The sequence below is a fragment of the Pelodiscus sinensis genome, chromosome 15 (assembly GCF_049634645.1).
Source record: "Pelodiscus sinensis isolate JC-2024 chromosome 15, ASM4963464v1, whole genome shotgun sequence".
NCBI lineage: Eukaryota > Metazoa > Chordata > Testudines > Trionychidae > Pelodiscus > Pelodiscus sinensis.
In genome coordinates this window covers 33,581,924-33,596,474 of record NC_134725.1, presented here as the reverse complement: position 1 = coordinate 33,596,474, position 14,551 = coordinate 33,581,924, and the positions used below count along the sequence as shown (strand labels likewise).

Below are 14,551 nucleotides of genomic sequence, written 5' to 3'. Positions count from 1 at the left end.
TTGTCTTTTCTGTTAAAAGCATTTGTGGAAAATCATGCCAGTCTAGACGTAGCCCAGGAGTAATGCTAGTCCCTGGCCTGCATGGTCAAAGTGATGCTAGTGTAGGCACAGCACTACCAGAAATTCAGTGCTATTGAAATTTCCCACAGCTGTCCACTCTGGCCACTCCTGATGCTACTGCTTTTCCATCAAGCTCAAAAAGCCCTGGGGAACAGTAGAATGGCCTGTCCTATGTGGTCAGCCTTGCCAGCAAGCAGCACATCAGGGCAAATGAGATGAATTCCAACATTCTGTTGGACACTCCGCCAGCTGCGAGTACTTCTGTTCCCACAACCATCACTTCCCAGGGATGAAGAAGAACACCTGCCTGGATATGCAAGACATCCTGGACCTTGTCGAGGAGTGGGGCAATGAATCCATCCTCCAAAAGCTCAGAACCAGCAAGAAGAGTACCAAGTTCCACAGCAGGAGCACAAGCTGCCTCAGGGCAAAAGGATATGCCAGGGATGCCCAGCAGTGCAGAGTAAAAATTAAGGAGTTGTACCAGTCATATCACTAGGTGGCAGAGATTGGATGCTCTGGGAGTGAACCTTATAGATGCCACTATTATGAGCAGCAGGCTGACATTCAGGGGGGAGAGGGTGGGGGATCTGGCCAGCTCCCACAGTGTGGTTGTTAGGACAAGATATGCATGGCATCAGCCTGCAGGAGAGCAGGCTGATGGAGGGGCAATAGTAGGAGGAGACTAGCCAGCCAATGATGCTCAAGAGCCTGGAGCTGGTCATGACTCTGGAGCCAGTCCCATCCTCCCAGGCCATTGACAACCCCAGAGGGGCACTTCTAGTGAGTTCACAAACTTTGTCTAACTACAAGCAAGTTCAGGCAAGGAGGTATAAGCAACGGCACTCTCTTTCTCTCTCGACCAACACAATGTGCAAGGCACAAACAGCTTGTTCATGTGTCTGCATGGCTCCATGAAGCTTTCAAATAGAAACTCTTTGATCCTTCTCACAAGGTTTTTGGGGAGGCCAGTCATATGCTGTTTTCCACAGTAAGACACCTTCCCATGCCAATCCACCAGTACGTGGTTGGGTGTCATTGAGCCACAAAGCAGTGCAGCATAAGGCCAGGTTTATGGCCACATTCAGTAAAGCACTGGTCCCACTCGTCATGATTTGGAGAAGACTGATAAATCGCATGGCAACCTGGAAGGAGGAGGAGAATCTATTAGTATTGTTCCCCAAGAGGCGACTGCATTCCACCACCATTCTGCACCTGCTTAGCCTGTTGTTGAAATCCTTCTTGCTTGGGATCCAGGCTGCCCACATAGGGTTTCACGAGCCAGAGGAACAAGGAGTAGGCTGGGACACCAAGAATCACTATTGCCCTGTCAACTTTTTCTACTCTGATGTTGCAGTCTGGAAAATAATGCCAGTGTGCATCTTTCAGAAGAGGCAGGAGTTCCTAAAGATGCATGCATCATACACCTTTCCTGATTATCCCACTTTGATGTCAGTAAAATGGCCCTTGTGATCCATGAGTACCTACATCACCATGGAGAAGTAACCCTTGCAGTTGATGTACTCCAAGGCATAGTGGTCAGGTGCCAGGATGGGGATGTGTGTTCCAACTAAGGTTAGAAACCACTGCCCTTTTCACACCACAGACCAAGTTCCTATTCACAAACTTTTGGCGGACCAGTAACAGTTTACTTGCATATTCATTATTCAAATAAATGTTACTGGCCTGCCAAAAGTCCTGGTCCCCAGAGCCGCTGCGAACAGCTGGCTTCAGTTCCACCAGCTCCTCTCCGCCCCTTATAGACCTCCCCCCCACCAGGACCCCCCCCAGTGTCAGTCCCATTCAGTTCCAGCTATGCGGGTCTGGCTCTAGCCACCAAAGCAGCTGCAGGCCACCTGTGACACAGTTCCTACTCTCATCCAGGCTGGGGCTGCTGGAGCAGCTGCAGGCCACCTGGCACATGTCTCCAGCCAGAGCAGCCACTGCACACCATGTGGCCCATAGCTCCAGCCCTGAGGAAAGGCTGAGGGTATGGCCAGTGCCACATGGTGGCTGCTCTGCTGCTCCTGTGGCATGGCAGCCACCCGCCAGCCACTGAGTGGCTTTCTTGAGGAGGTGGGCAGGCCTCAGAGGGAACATTGGCTGGGTGGTGTTCCCTTGACCCCAGAGCCACAACAACCCAGCAAGCCAGCTATTTGCAGACTGGCAATGGTCTGCAGGCTGGCAGTTGGGAACTGATCAAGGACCTCTCCCCACAGTTAGGGAAACCAATGGTGGCAAAGCCCCCACCCGCCTTAGGGTGTCCACATTCCCAAGTCATGATGTTACTGATGGCCATGGCTACTTGTATGATAATAGCTCTGACTGTAGATTTCCCCACCCCAAACTCATTCCTGACTGAAAGGTAGTTTTCTGGCATGGCCAGCTTCCACACAGCAACTGCCATGCACTTCTGCATGGTCATATGGGTATCCTGGCACCTCAGGGCAGGGGCAAGCCATTCACAGAGTTCCAGGAACATGGCCTTGCACATGCAGACATTCTGCAGCCATTGCTGATCATCCCATCTCTACATCATGATGCAGTCCCACCAGTCTAAGCTCATCTCCCACTGCCAGAACCAGAATTGCACTGTGTCCAAAGGATTGACTGCTGGCTGCACTAGCATAAGTGCCAGGGCTTGCCTGAGCAGGGCCTCTGTGCCACATCGAGCTTCATCATTGTCCTCTTCCTGATGGAGCAATACGCGTAGGTTCTCATAGGATAGTGCCATGAAGCACACCATGACATCCATGAGCATGACAATGCTTTCCAGTATCCTGGACTGTATGATCACAGTGCTCTGGTGTCCATGTGGGCAACCAGAGCACCAAAAGGTGAAATTACACTGCATCTCCTTTATCTCGCACAAGGGGGAAAGACTGGAGGAGTGCTTTATGGAATGCAAGCAACATGAGCCCCTCTAACCACCTGTTGCCAAGTTTTGGATCCAACAGACACTGGAATCACAGTCCAGACTGCCAACCAATCCACAGTGCATCCCTCTCTAGCAGTAAACTTTGTAATGTGGATGCACTATTTCAGACATTTGATTCTTGTCCATAGTGAAGACACAAACGTTTCGTCTTCTCAAAATTGGGTGCCCAGATATCAGCTATGTTAGAGTTGACCTTATCTTGTAGTGTAGATGTGCCCCTAGACATGGCACTTAGCAGGTCACTGACAAAATGTAGTCCAGTGAAACAGCGGAACACTTTTTCCTTTCTCCCTCTGGAGGTGAGGGATGGTAAAATGAATATTAAAATCAACATCACTTAACTCTTCAGAAAATTCCTAACTATTAAAATGAACAAAAATCAGGAGACATCTTCAGAAGAAACTTACCTTAGCAATTGTCTCCTGCTTTAGAATTCACTTTCCTTGGGGCACATACCTGTCTTACACCTCATAGTTACAGTCTTGTTAATCCTTTAAATTTTCTCAATTTTTTGTTAAATTGTGGTCTAGTCTCAAACCTAGTGTTTCTATATGAGCATTCTTTATTCCGTTACATTATAAAGTGTGACCATTTGTGAAACAGACCTTAATATTTAACAAAATCCTCCCTTTTATAGTTATATTCTTTGCACAGAAATAGAAGAGTTTATTCAGTGTGAAACTTTTTAAGCCATTATGTAGATTTCTACTTATTATAGTCATGCACTCTTATTTAACAATGTTATTTCTTTGGTGAATACTTTATGTAAAGGAACATTTGATTTTTAGAAGAACGTAAAAAAATTATCAGGAAACTTATCACCTGATTGCTCTTACCTCACGTATGACTGAGCTCCCTCATAATAAAGCAGCTGTGATATTAACTTACTTTTTACCAAATAATTACCAAATAATGGGTTGATTTCCACAAGTACTGGAATCAGTTCTCAAGACCTTTGAAAATCAAATAATAAAGAATTATATATAGTGCCATTGCTGAGTTTTTTGGCTTATACTTTCAGCCATAGAGAAACATGTTTACAGTGTTCAAATAGACTGGCAATGACAATGAGAATTTTTAAAAAACAAATCAACAGCACTTTCATAATTATATTTCTGTAATTTAGATTTACATTTTTTCTGTAATATTGTATATTTTCTGTAATATTGTATTATGTAATACACAAAGAACAAGTTAAAAATCACTTAGGAAAGTTAGATGTCAGCAAGTCACCAGGTCCTGATGAAATGCATCCCAGGATACTCAAGGAGCTGATAGAGGAGGTATCTGAGCCTTTAGCTATGATTTTTGAAAAATCATGGCAGACAGGGGAGATTCCAGAAGAATGGAAAAGGGCAAATATTGTGCCCATCTATAAAAAGGGGAATAAGAACAACCCCGGAAACTACAGACCGGTCAGTTTAACGTCTGTCCCAGGGAAGATAATGGAGCAGGTAATTAAGGAAATCATATGCAAACACTTGGAAGGTAATAAAGTGATAGGGAATAGCCAGCATGGGTTTGTGAAGAACAAGTCATGCCAAACTAATCTGATAGCTTTCTTTGATAAGATAACGAGCCTTGTGGATAAGGGAGAAGCGGTGGATGTCATATACCTAGACTTTAGTAAGGCATTTGATACGGTCTCGCATGATATTCTTATTGATAAACTAGGCAAATATAACTTAGATAGGGCCACGATAAGGTGGGTGCATAATTGGCTGGATAACCATAGTCAGAGAGTTGTTGTTAACGGTTCTAAATCGTGCTGGAAAGGGATAACAAGTGGAGTTCCTCAAGGGTCTGTTTTGGGACCCGTACTGTTCAATATCTTCATCAATGATGTAGATATTGGGATAGAGAGTATGCTTATTAAGTTTGCAGATGATACCAAACTGGGTGGGGTTGCAACTTCTTTGGAGGATAGGGACATAATTCAAAATGACCTTAGCAAGTTAGATAAATGGTCAGAGGTAAACAGGATGAGGTTTAATAAAGAGAAATGCAAAGTGCTCCACTTAGGAAGGAACAATCAGTTCCATACATACAAGATGGGAAGCGACTGTCTAGGCAGGAGCATGGCGGAAAGAGATCTAGGGGTCATAGTGGACCACAAGTTGAATATGAGTCAACAGTGTGATGCTGTTGCAAAAAAAGCAAATATGATTCTAGGTTGTATCAACAGGTTTGTTGTAAGCAAAACTCGTGAAGTCATTCTGCCGCTCTACTCTGCACTAGTTAGGCCTCAGCTGGAGTACTGTGTCCAGTTCTGGGTGCCACATTTCAAGAAAGATGTGGAGAAATTGGAAAGGGTACAGAGAAGAGAGACAAGAATGATTAAAGGTTTAGAGAACATGACCTATGAAGCCAGGCTTCATGAACTGGGCTTGTTTAGTTTGGAAAAAAGAAGATTAAGGGGGGACATGATAGCGGTTTTCAAATAACTAAAAGGGTGTCACAAGGAGGTAGGAGAAAATTTGTTCCTCTTGGTTTCTGAAGACAGGACAAGGAGTAATGGGCTTAAAGTGCAGCAGGGGAGGTTTAGATTGGACATTAGGAAAAAATTCCTAACTGTCAGGGTGGTCAAATATTGGAATAAATTGCCAAGGGAGGTGGTGGAATCTCCCTCTCTGGAGATATTTAAGAACAGGTTAGATAAACATCTGTCAGGGATGGTGTAGACGGAGCTTGGTCCTGCCTTGAGGGCGGGGGGCTGGACTCGATGACCTCTTGAGGTCCCTTCCAGTCCTATGATTCTATGACAGTGAAACTGACTAATCTGGTTTTACTAATCAGACTAAATGACATGTAAAAGATAATAACATAAATAGTTTAAAAATACATGGTAGGTTATTTACCTTTTTCATTTGTATTGTGTTGTTAATAACTGGATTTGTTCCATAAGAAAATACTGTTAACCTCGGTATCAAATTAAACTTCACGTTTGGCCAGAAAGAGCACTGTGTGTCAGCATATCATTTCTGAATGGACATCAGAACTAGCAGCTAGGTTGACGGCCACACAGACCATCAATTACTAGCTCTCTTCCTGGAAATATGCAAGAAACAAGGCCCAGAGCTGACCAATTCTCCAGAGGAGCAATTACTACTTAATAAGCTTCCTGAGCCTGTTTATGTTCCCTGCTAGCTAAGGTCTCACTGACCACGGGGTAATAATTTGATAACAAGAGATCTTGATTAAATTAAGAGGCCATTTGCTAGACACATAATGTCTTTGTAAATAAGAAATTTGATTTGCAGTAGATGCTCTTGCTTCTCCATGCTGCATACATTTGTCTGTTGTTTAAAAGCCAAATAACCCATGCCTTTTAAATAGGATTATTAGTAACCCATTCACTGATACTAGCCTGATATCTTCACATTTTTTCTGTTATTTAAAAACAAAACAGTCTCTCTCTCTCTCTCTCTGGGACAGAGATTCTGTGGTATGGATGAGTGAAGTGCAATATGTAGAGAACTGGACTGGGGATATTGCAAAAGTAAGCCTACCTTCATCCATCCCTTTTGATAATAGAGCCTAACAAAATCTACAGGCATCCATCCTGTCATGTCATGTTTATCTTGAGCTTCCCCAGTTCCACTCTAATAACGTCCTCCTCTTTTAATGGTCTGTCTGTGAGAAGGCTGTTAAGAACAGAAAACTATACAAAAAGCAGAATATGCACAACAAAATAGCCAGAAATACAGAAAACTATCTGATGGAATAAAACGAGAAAAAAGTTGCATTGAAGAAAACACAGTATTAGGTGACATAACAGGGTAAGAGCGTTTCACGCATTTTAAAATATACAATATATTGTTCAAATCAGAAGTGCCAACGTTGGATTGTTCTTTACTATTGTGCTGTCAGCACAGAGAAAGCAAAGGGTCTATGTCATATATAATAATTCGTCTCTGACCACACCTAGTCCATTAGTACTGGTGCAGGCTGTAAATACAACCTCATTACTCCTGACTCTATGGATTAGCAGACCAGAAGGGGATCAAACTACATCACCAACCTTTTAGAAGCCAGAAATTCAAGAGAAAGCTGCAGAATAAAAGCAGATTGAAACTTTAAGAAGTAAATACAATCATCTATCCCACGGTAAGAAGGTTATTTATCTCTTTGTCAGTATATGCTTTATTCTGTAATGAAACGCATGTAAAACATTAAGTAACTTCCGTACTCTGAAAAACTACATTGAAGAGATTTTTTTTAAATTGCAGTATTTTCCGTAACACTTTACTATACCTGAACATAGCAAGGTGGAGTTAAAAAAAACATTAATACAAAGAAAAGTTAAAGCAATTGTTTAGATTTCACTGTGAGTTTCTAATTAATCAATTCCTTTATTAAATGGTAGAATGGAATTCAGTTTGCTCTGACTGACAGTATACTGTTTGTAAGAAAAATAATCCTTTCAGGTTAGCATTATTCTGAACCTAATCTCATTTTCCTTTTGGTCATGCATACAAAAGTACAAATATTTTTGATTTGATAATTTTCTGATGAAGCAATAAATATGCATCTAAAGACAGGGGTACACATCTGTCTTTTCAGCTTCAAAGCCTAAATAGCATAAAACTACTGTGCATGTGTTAAGGTTTTACACAAAATTCATGGACTGGGCAACTCCTTGGGAAATGAACAATTATACATATATATTTAACTGGGGAGGAAAGAAGTTTAAAAAAAATCTTATTCTTTCCCCTTTTAAAAAAAAGTTATGTTTACAGAAGTTAGGAAGCTTTCAGATTTAATCCCACATCTCCTGATCTGAATCAAAAAGCTTGCTCTCTGCCTATCCATTAGAAGCAATTATAACATTAAATATTTACTGTGGCTTCTCTGGAGGAACTGACCACTTTCAATAGAGCATTTTGTTGGTACTAATGTGCCATCAGCAAATGCTCTAAATGCGAAGCTTGCCTGCCAAATATCAATTGACAGAAGAGAATAATTCCAGGTACTGGCTGAAACCTCGGCTGCCTGCCTCTGCCCTACTCCACCCCTCTATATTTTAACCTTGCTTAGTTCTCCCTCAACTCTACTACCACCTGCAAGTCCTGACCTGGTTTGAGATCTACCCTGTAATCCCTTTCAGCACTACACATCCTGGAAACTCTGAAAAAGACTTTCCAAATACACAAATACTATTCTGCCTGACACACTCCCCTGGCAATTAAAAAGCTTCTAACAAACCTCAGTGTTCATGGACTTTGTCTATACACCGCCCCATAAATTACCTGAATCCAGATTTTTCTACATGCAATTAGCAGGCTCCCCTTTTACATCCAATTTGTTCAGAAGGGCTCATCCTGCCCCTTTGTTTCTCTTCTTTTCAGAAAAGGATACTTTAGTGGGGAGCGGAGCGTGAGACAACTGCAAAAATCGCATCTGGCTTGGGGTGCTTGGAAGAACCATGCAGGAGTCCTTTGCTGTCCACTTCCTAAAAGTGCTGAAGGAGCTGCTGGCCTTCGTGCTGTTCAGTTACACCGTGCTGATCGGGGCACTGCTGCTGGCTGGCTGGACAACTTACTTTTTGGTGCTTAAGTGACAGCTCCTCTATATCCCCTCTGGCCACAGACTAGACCAGAATGTGAAACTGTCACTACCAAAGTACCTTGCAGCTGGCATTTGCTCAACAAACAGAATATCAATTTTTTGGCACCAGAAACTTCCAAATCTTTGTTTTATTATTGGCTAACTATAATCTTATTTTCTTATGTAAAACAAAAAAATTATTAAAAACACCTTGCTGATCGCCAATGGCTCTTCCAAACTTCATCTTTGGGATCAATCCTATCCCTTGCATCAGAAAAATTGTTGGCAGTTCTGTCCATGATCAATCTTCTCTTGAGAATAACACTTTGTTGAGAGTGGTGGATAGAAGGGAGGGAGAAAGCCCAGAAGTGGTGTAGAACCATTAGAGTGTGAGCTGTCCTCTGAGGAATCAAGTTCAGACATGTCTGCTTCAATCAGCCTGGTTATGGACATGAAAGGATAAATACTTTTTATTTCTGATCCTCTTATTTCCTGTCTTTTCCGCAAATCAGCATAATCGATATGTCTCCTTTCTTTTTATTTCCATATTTTTATCTGACAGAATCTAGTGTGGAGTTAAGTTTCCCAGCCTTTCCTGCTGGAACATGATACTAGCATATTTGGAGGAGTTGAACCCAACAAGGCAATAGTTTTACTGGGACCATGCTGTATAAGAAAGCACTAAAAATGTTGTACGTCACTAACTTGCTCTGGGAGAGGGGGAATAAAGTGACCTGCTAGGACTTTCTACAGGTCAGAATTGTTCATCTTAAAACAGTGGTAAGTCTAAAGAGTGGTAACTTTTAAAACAACATTGCTCCACTGAAATCAGTGTAATCAAACCTTAAATCTCAAACATGCTGAAAATGTACACTTTCACAAAATCCTTTTATTTTCTTATGCCTTTATTAATCAGATAAAACATGTAAAAAGGACAAGTGTCAATGGAGGTTTGTTAAAATAATTTTATGATTTTAAGAAAAAAATCTACCATTTAATTTTCATCGTCTACATGGTATGTCTCCAACTTCTTCTAACAAACATGTTAATAACTACAAACTATATGTTGAAAATAAGCCTACAGAATGGTTAAAAATATCACAAATAAAATGTGGGCAATTACATGGGGTTCTTCTGGACACAGTTTACTCTAATTCCAGTGTTACAAAAAACAAAGATGTTTGTTTTATTGACATCAATGTCTTGGTCCCAGGCCTGCAAATGCTTAGATTTTTTAAACTGTGAACAGCCCCACTGACTTCAAAGGGAGTCTGAAACTATTCAGAGGGCATTAACTTTAGCATGAACTTTAGTTCATAAGTCTTTGCAAGATCAGCATTCTCCTGTGCAATTGATTTCTCTTGTTTTGTGTCACAGAGCAGTCCATTGAGCTGACATTATACTAAAGAAATCTGCTTTTAGCTCATTCAAGCCTGTTTTTATGCCACTTAAAATGTATTTCTGTACAAAAATGCTAGAAAAGTTAAAGTGAATAAAAGAAAATGTCATTTGAATTAAAGAAATTACTCCTACCATACATCTATTTCACAGTCTTTTATAATGTAAATAGAAGTCTGGATCTCTGGTCATACACTGACACTTGGCAGGTTGTGCCCAATAATTTAGAATATTTATGACAAAACAAAGAATTATTTCCCCTCAGAATGTATTTATCCACACCTTTCTAAAACAGTGATAAGTGTGGCACCTGTTGATGCACATAATAACTGAATAAAAACCAGGCCATTTTAACATAAAAAACTTGTAGAAGCCAATTGTTAGAAGCTTCTCCAGCTAATTTAGAATATTTAGCTCTTGTCTTTGATTTCAGATCATTCAAATTGTTCATTTCTGAACAACTGGCCACTTCACTCCCATGAACAAATGTAGACACTTGACTTTATAAGTAGCAAAGCAGACTCATTAAAATCTATAGGTGTGAGAGTTGGTAAAATATAGATCAAGTGTCAGAAAGGAACAAGAAAAGTTTCTCCTTGTAGAGCGTTTTAAAATGCAAAAATTCTCAAGGAGTATAGCTGTGTCTATAATGTAAGAAAATGAACACAGTTATTAAAAAGAACTCCATTAAAAATTACCAAGAAATATTCACACTAAGGGCCTGAGCGGGTAAGTCTTTATGTGGCACAGAGTTCAAGATCACTTTACTCGAGCATGTGAGTACTGAAGCTATGAATAAGCACAAGTAAGATTAAACAGTAAAGCGTCATCTACACTGGCAGCTTCTTGCGCAAGTACTCTTTTGCGGAAGAGTGCTTGTGCAAAAACTCTTCCAGAAGAGAGCATCTACACTGGCATGTGCTTTTGCACAAGAGATATGCTTTTACGCAAGAGCATCCATGCCAGTGTAGATGCTCTCTTGCGCAAGAAAGCTCTGATAGCCATTTTAACCATAGGGCTTTCTTGCACAAGAAATTCATGTTGCCTGTCTACAATAGCCTCTTGCGCAAGAACAGTTGCGCAAAAGGGCTTATTCCTGAGCGGGAGCGTCAGAGTTCTGGTGCAAGAAGCCCTGATTTCATACATTAGAATGTCAGTTTACTTGCGCAAGAACAAGCGGCCAGCGTAGACAGGCAGCAAGTTTTTGCGCAAGAGCAGCTGCTTTTGCGCAAGATTGCGCCAGTGTAGACACAGCCTAAGGGCCTGAGCCAAAGACCATTAAAATCAGGAAGGGGCTCTGCATCAGATGCTAAGCATAGTCTACTGAACTGCATAAAAACAGAGTCACAGAATGGTCACATATAAGGAGAGAGACTTAAACATAATCCTCATCATTTTAGTAGAGCATTCTTACTTTCTTAGGCCACAGTCCTGCTACAAACCATGTGGTCATACAGAAAAATTCTGATTTAGGAGTACATTTTCCTGCAGGTCCTGTCACTACTTTTTAAATGTATGGACAAGAATCCATATTTGTGATACCCACTTCAAACCCTAAATTCTCTTTAAATATATGTATACTTTTACTCAGATGAGCAAGACTAAATTATTTCCCTTTTGAAAGAATGATGGCTTCTTGTTTCTACCAGCTCCTACCAAATCATTTTTATGGTATCAATACAGTTTGACGACATTTAATAAAAAAAAAAAAAAAAAAAAAAAAAAAAGATCTATTTGCCAGAATAGCGAGTGGTCAGCCTATGGTGCATCTACACTGCACCGTTTTTCAAGAATAACTGCTGTTATTCCAGAAAAACAATACTAGCATCCACACAGCAACTGCATTATTTCAAAGAAAATCGAAATAATGGAGGGCTTTTTCCGATGTTGGTAAATCTTATTCCATGAAGAATAACACTTCTTCCAAAAAAGCTTTTTCAGAAGAGGATGTGTGTGGAAAATGCTGCTATGTTGAAATAGCTCCTCACCAGTGCCATTCTAAAGTTATTCCTCCCCAGTGCCTTCTGGGGCTCTAAATCAAGATAGCACGTCCACATTAGGGGAGCTTGCCACGGACTAATTTTGAGGCTTCCCTGTGGTGCAGATGCTTTATTTCGAAATAAGCTTTTCCAGAAAATATCTTCCGGAATAGCGTTTTCCGAAATAAACTTGCAATGTAGACGTAACCCTAGACAACACAAATAGCCATTACCAAATACAACTATAAGAGAAAAAATCCAAATAAGATGACTATTTCTCAATGAGCCAATATTAAGGCAAAATGCAAAGGTAAGCTAGGCAAACTAGTAAGAGTCTAATACAACTCCAGCAAGTATTTTTAACAACTTAAAAAAATCAAAAAGGAATCCTACAAAGTGAAAACATGCACGAATCATTGAGTTCAAATAAACAGTGCAAACATGTACAGACAAAAATCAGAACTGCTAACTCACAAATTAATTACATATAGCAAGAGACATAAAAGAAGAGACTCTATAAATAGTAGGCACAAAAGAAAGACAAAGTAAAGCATAGGTCCTATACTCAGCAGAAACGAAGAGCAAATAATGATGATATCCACAAGGCTGCAAAGCTTAATGCCTCTTTTCCTTCTATATTCATTAAAAACAAGCTGGATATTTCAATACCTGGAAAGATTCTGGAACAAATTATTAATCAATTTGTAAACACCTATAAGCTAATAAGGTTAAAAGCCAGCATGTATATAACACCAGCAAGTCATGCCAAACTAACCTTTCTGTTTTTGATTGGGACACTGGTCTAGTGGCGAAGCTGTACATGTGAGATAACTTGATTTTTTTTTAGTAAAACTTTTGACACAGTTCCACATGACTGTCTGACAAGCAAACTAGGGAAATATGGTCTAGATCGTACCTATTCAACTTTGGAAGCTAGGGATGGCAGGGGCCACACTGATTCTCACAGCACATGCAGTGCACCACAACTTAAGTGTGGTTGCATAGACATGCAAATATATATGTAAATATATGCAAACAGTTTCTTTCACACAATGCCCTGGCATTCCTTTGGTATATATGATGATAGAAATGTAGCCGTGTTAGTCTGGGGTAGTTGAAGCAAAATGCAGGACAATGTAGCACTTTAAAGACTAACAAGATGGTTTATTAGATGATGAGCTTTCGTGGGCCAGACCCACTTCCTCAGATCAACTAGTGGAAGAAAGTAGTCACAACCATATATATTCATTCTGCTGATACCATTATTGGACCTAACCAAGTGAGTTATAAGATCAAGAACACATATTCCTGAGCATCCAGAAATATAATCTATGCTATCATGTGCCGAAAGTGTCCGTCTGCTATGTACATTGGACAAACATCTCAGACACTTCGCCAAAGGATTAATGCCCACAAAACAGATATCAGACAAGATCACAAAGAGAAAACAGTTTCTTGCCACTTTAACCAGAAAGAACACTCTCTAAATGACTTAGCCACCTGCATTCTGCTACAAAGACCTTTTACATCTGCACTTGAAAGGGAATCCTCTGAACTGTCATTCATGTTAAAATTCGACACTTGCCAACAAGGACTTAACAAGAATTTGAACTATCTCACCCATTATCAAGACAGTTTCCCCAATTATCACCTGTAATACCATTAACTCACAAACATCCCACTCTCCCTACCTTTAATATCATCAATTCACAGACACTTACCTTCCTTCCTCCCCCTCCCCTCCCCCCCCATCCTCCTTCTGTTCTGCAATGTGATTTGTCCTTTTCATATTTGTTCATTTTTTTAATTGTATCCTTTGGTATATATGGTTGTGACTACTTTCTTCCACTATTTGATCTGAGGAAGTGGGTCTGGCCCACGAAAGCTCATCATCTAATAAACCATCTTGTTAGTCTTTAAAGTGCTACATTGTCCTGCATTTTGTTTCAGCTACCCCAGACTAACACGGCTACATTTCTATCACTATTCCGGCATTCCAGGCACCTCCTCCCTGGGGGCTAAAAACACCAACACCCTGTACCCGTCTGTTGCAGCCCTCCCGCCCGCTGGTCTCTTTCAATGCTCAGCCCATGTGGGACACCCGCTGTGGAGCATCTTCCCAGTGCAGCCCATGTTCAAATGATCCCACCTGCAGGCCAGTACTGAGCCCCATGTAAACCCAAGCTGCACTGCGAGTCGCAACGGGGCGTGGGCCGCTCGTGGCCCGCATGTTGAGTGACCCGGGTCTAGGCCCTTCAGGGGGTCGGTCCTGGGGGCTCTTTCCATCATGCCTTGGCCAAGGGAGCAGCGAGGAGGGTTGTTAGCGGCGGCTGACCCCCGCGGGCGGAGCCGGCTAGCCCCAGCCAGAGGCCGGCGTTGCAATCCCAGCCCCGGGCAGCGAAGCAGAATGGGCTGACAGCAGAGGCCAGGGCAGCCCCGCGAGGGCGCTCACGGGGCTGCAGCGGAGCGACGCGCGCCCGCTGCCACACGCGGGCCGGGCCGAGTGCCCCCGTTCGAACCCGGCCTGCGAGAAACGGTTAACAGCCGGGCGCGCGCAAGGCTGAGGCAAGCCTCGAACTCGCAGCCAGAGAGGGAGGCGGAGCTAGGGGGGGGGGGGGCGCGCGCTCCC

General features: G+C 41.8%; 1 protein-coding gene across 1 annotated transcript; it reads left to right on the top strand.

The window, feature by feature from the left end:
* Positions 1-8,423: 8,423 nt before the first annotated feature.
* LOC142818516 (uncharacterized) lies at positions 8,424-8,558 on the top strand. The gene has a single exon (XM_075898661.1). The coding sequence runs from the start codon at positions 8,424-8,426 to the stop codon at positions 8,556-8,558; it is 135 nt and encodes a 44-aa protein (XP_075754776.1).
* The last annotated feature ends 5,993 nt before the right edge of the window (positions 8,559-14,551 follow it).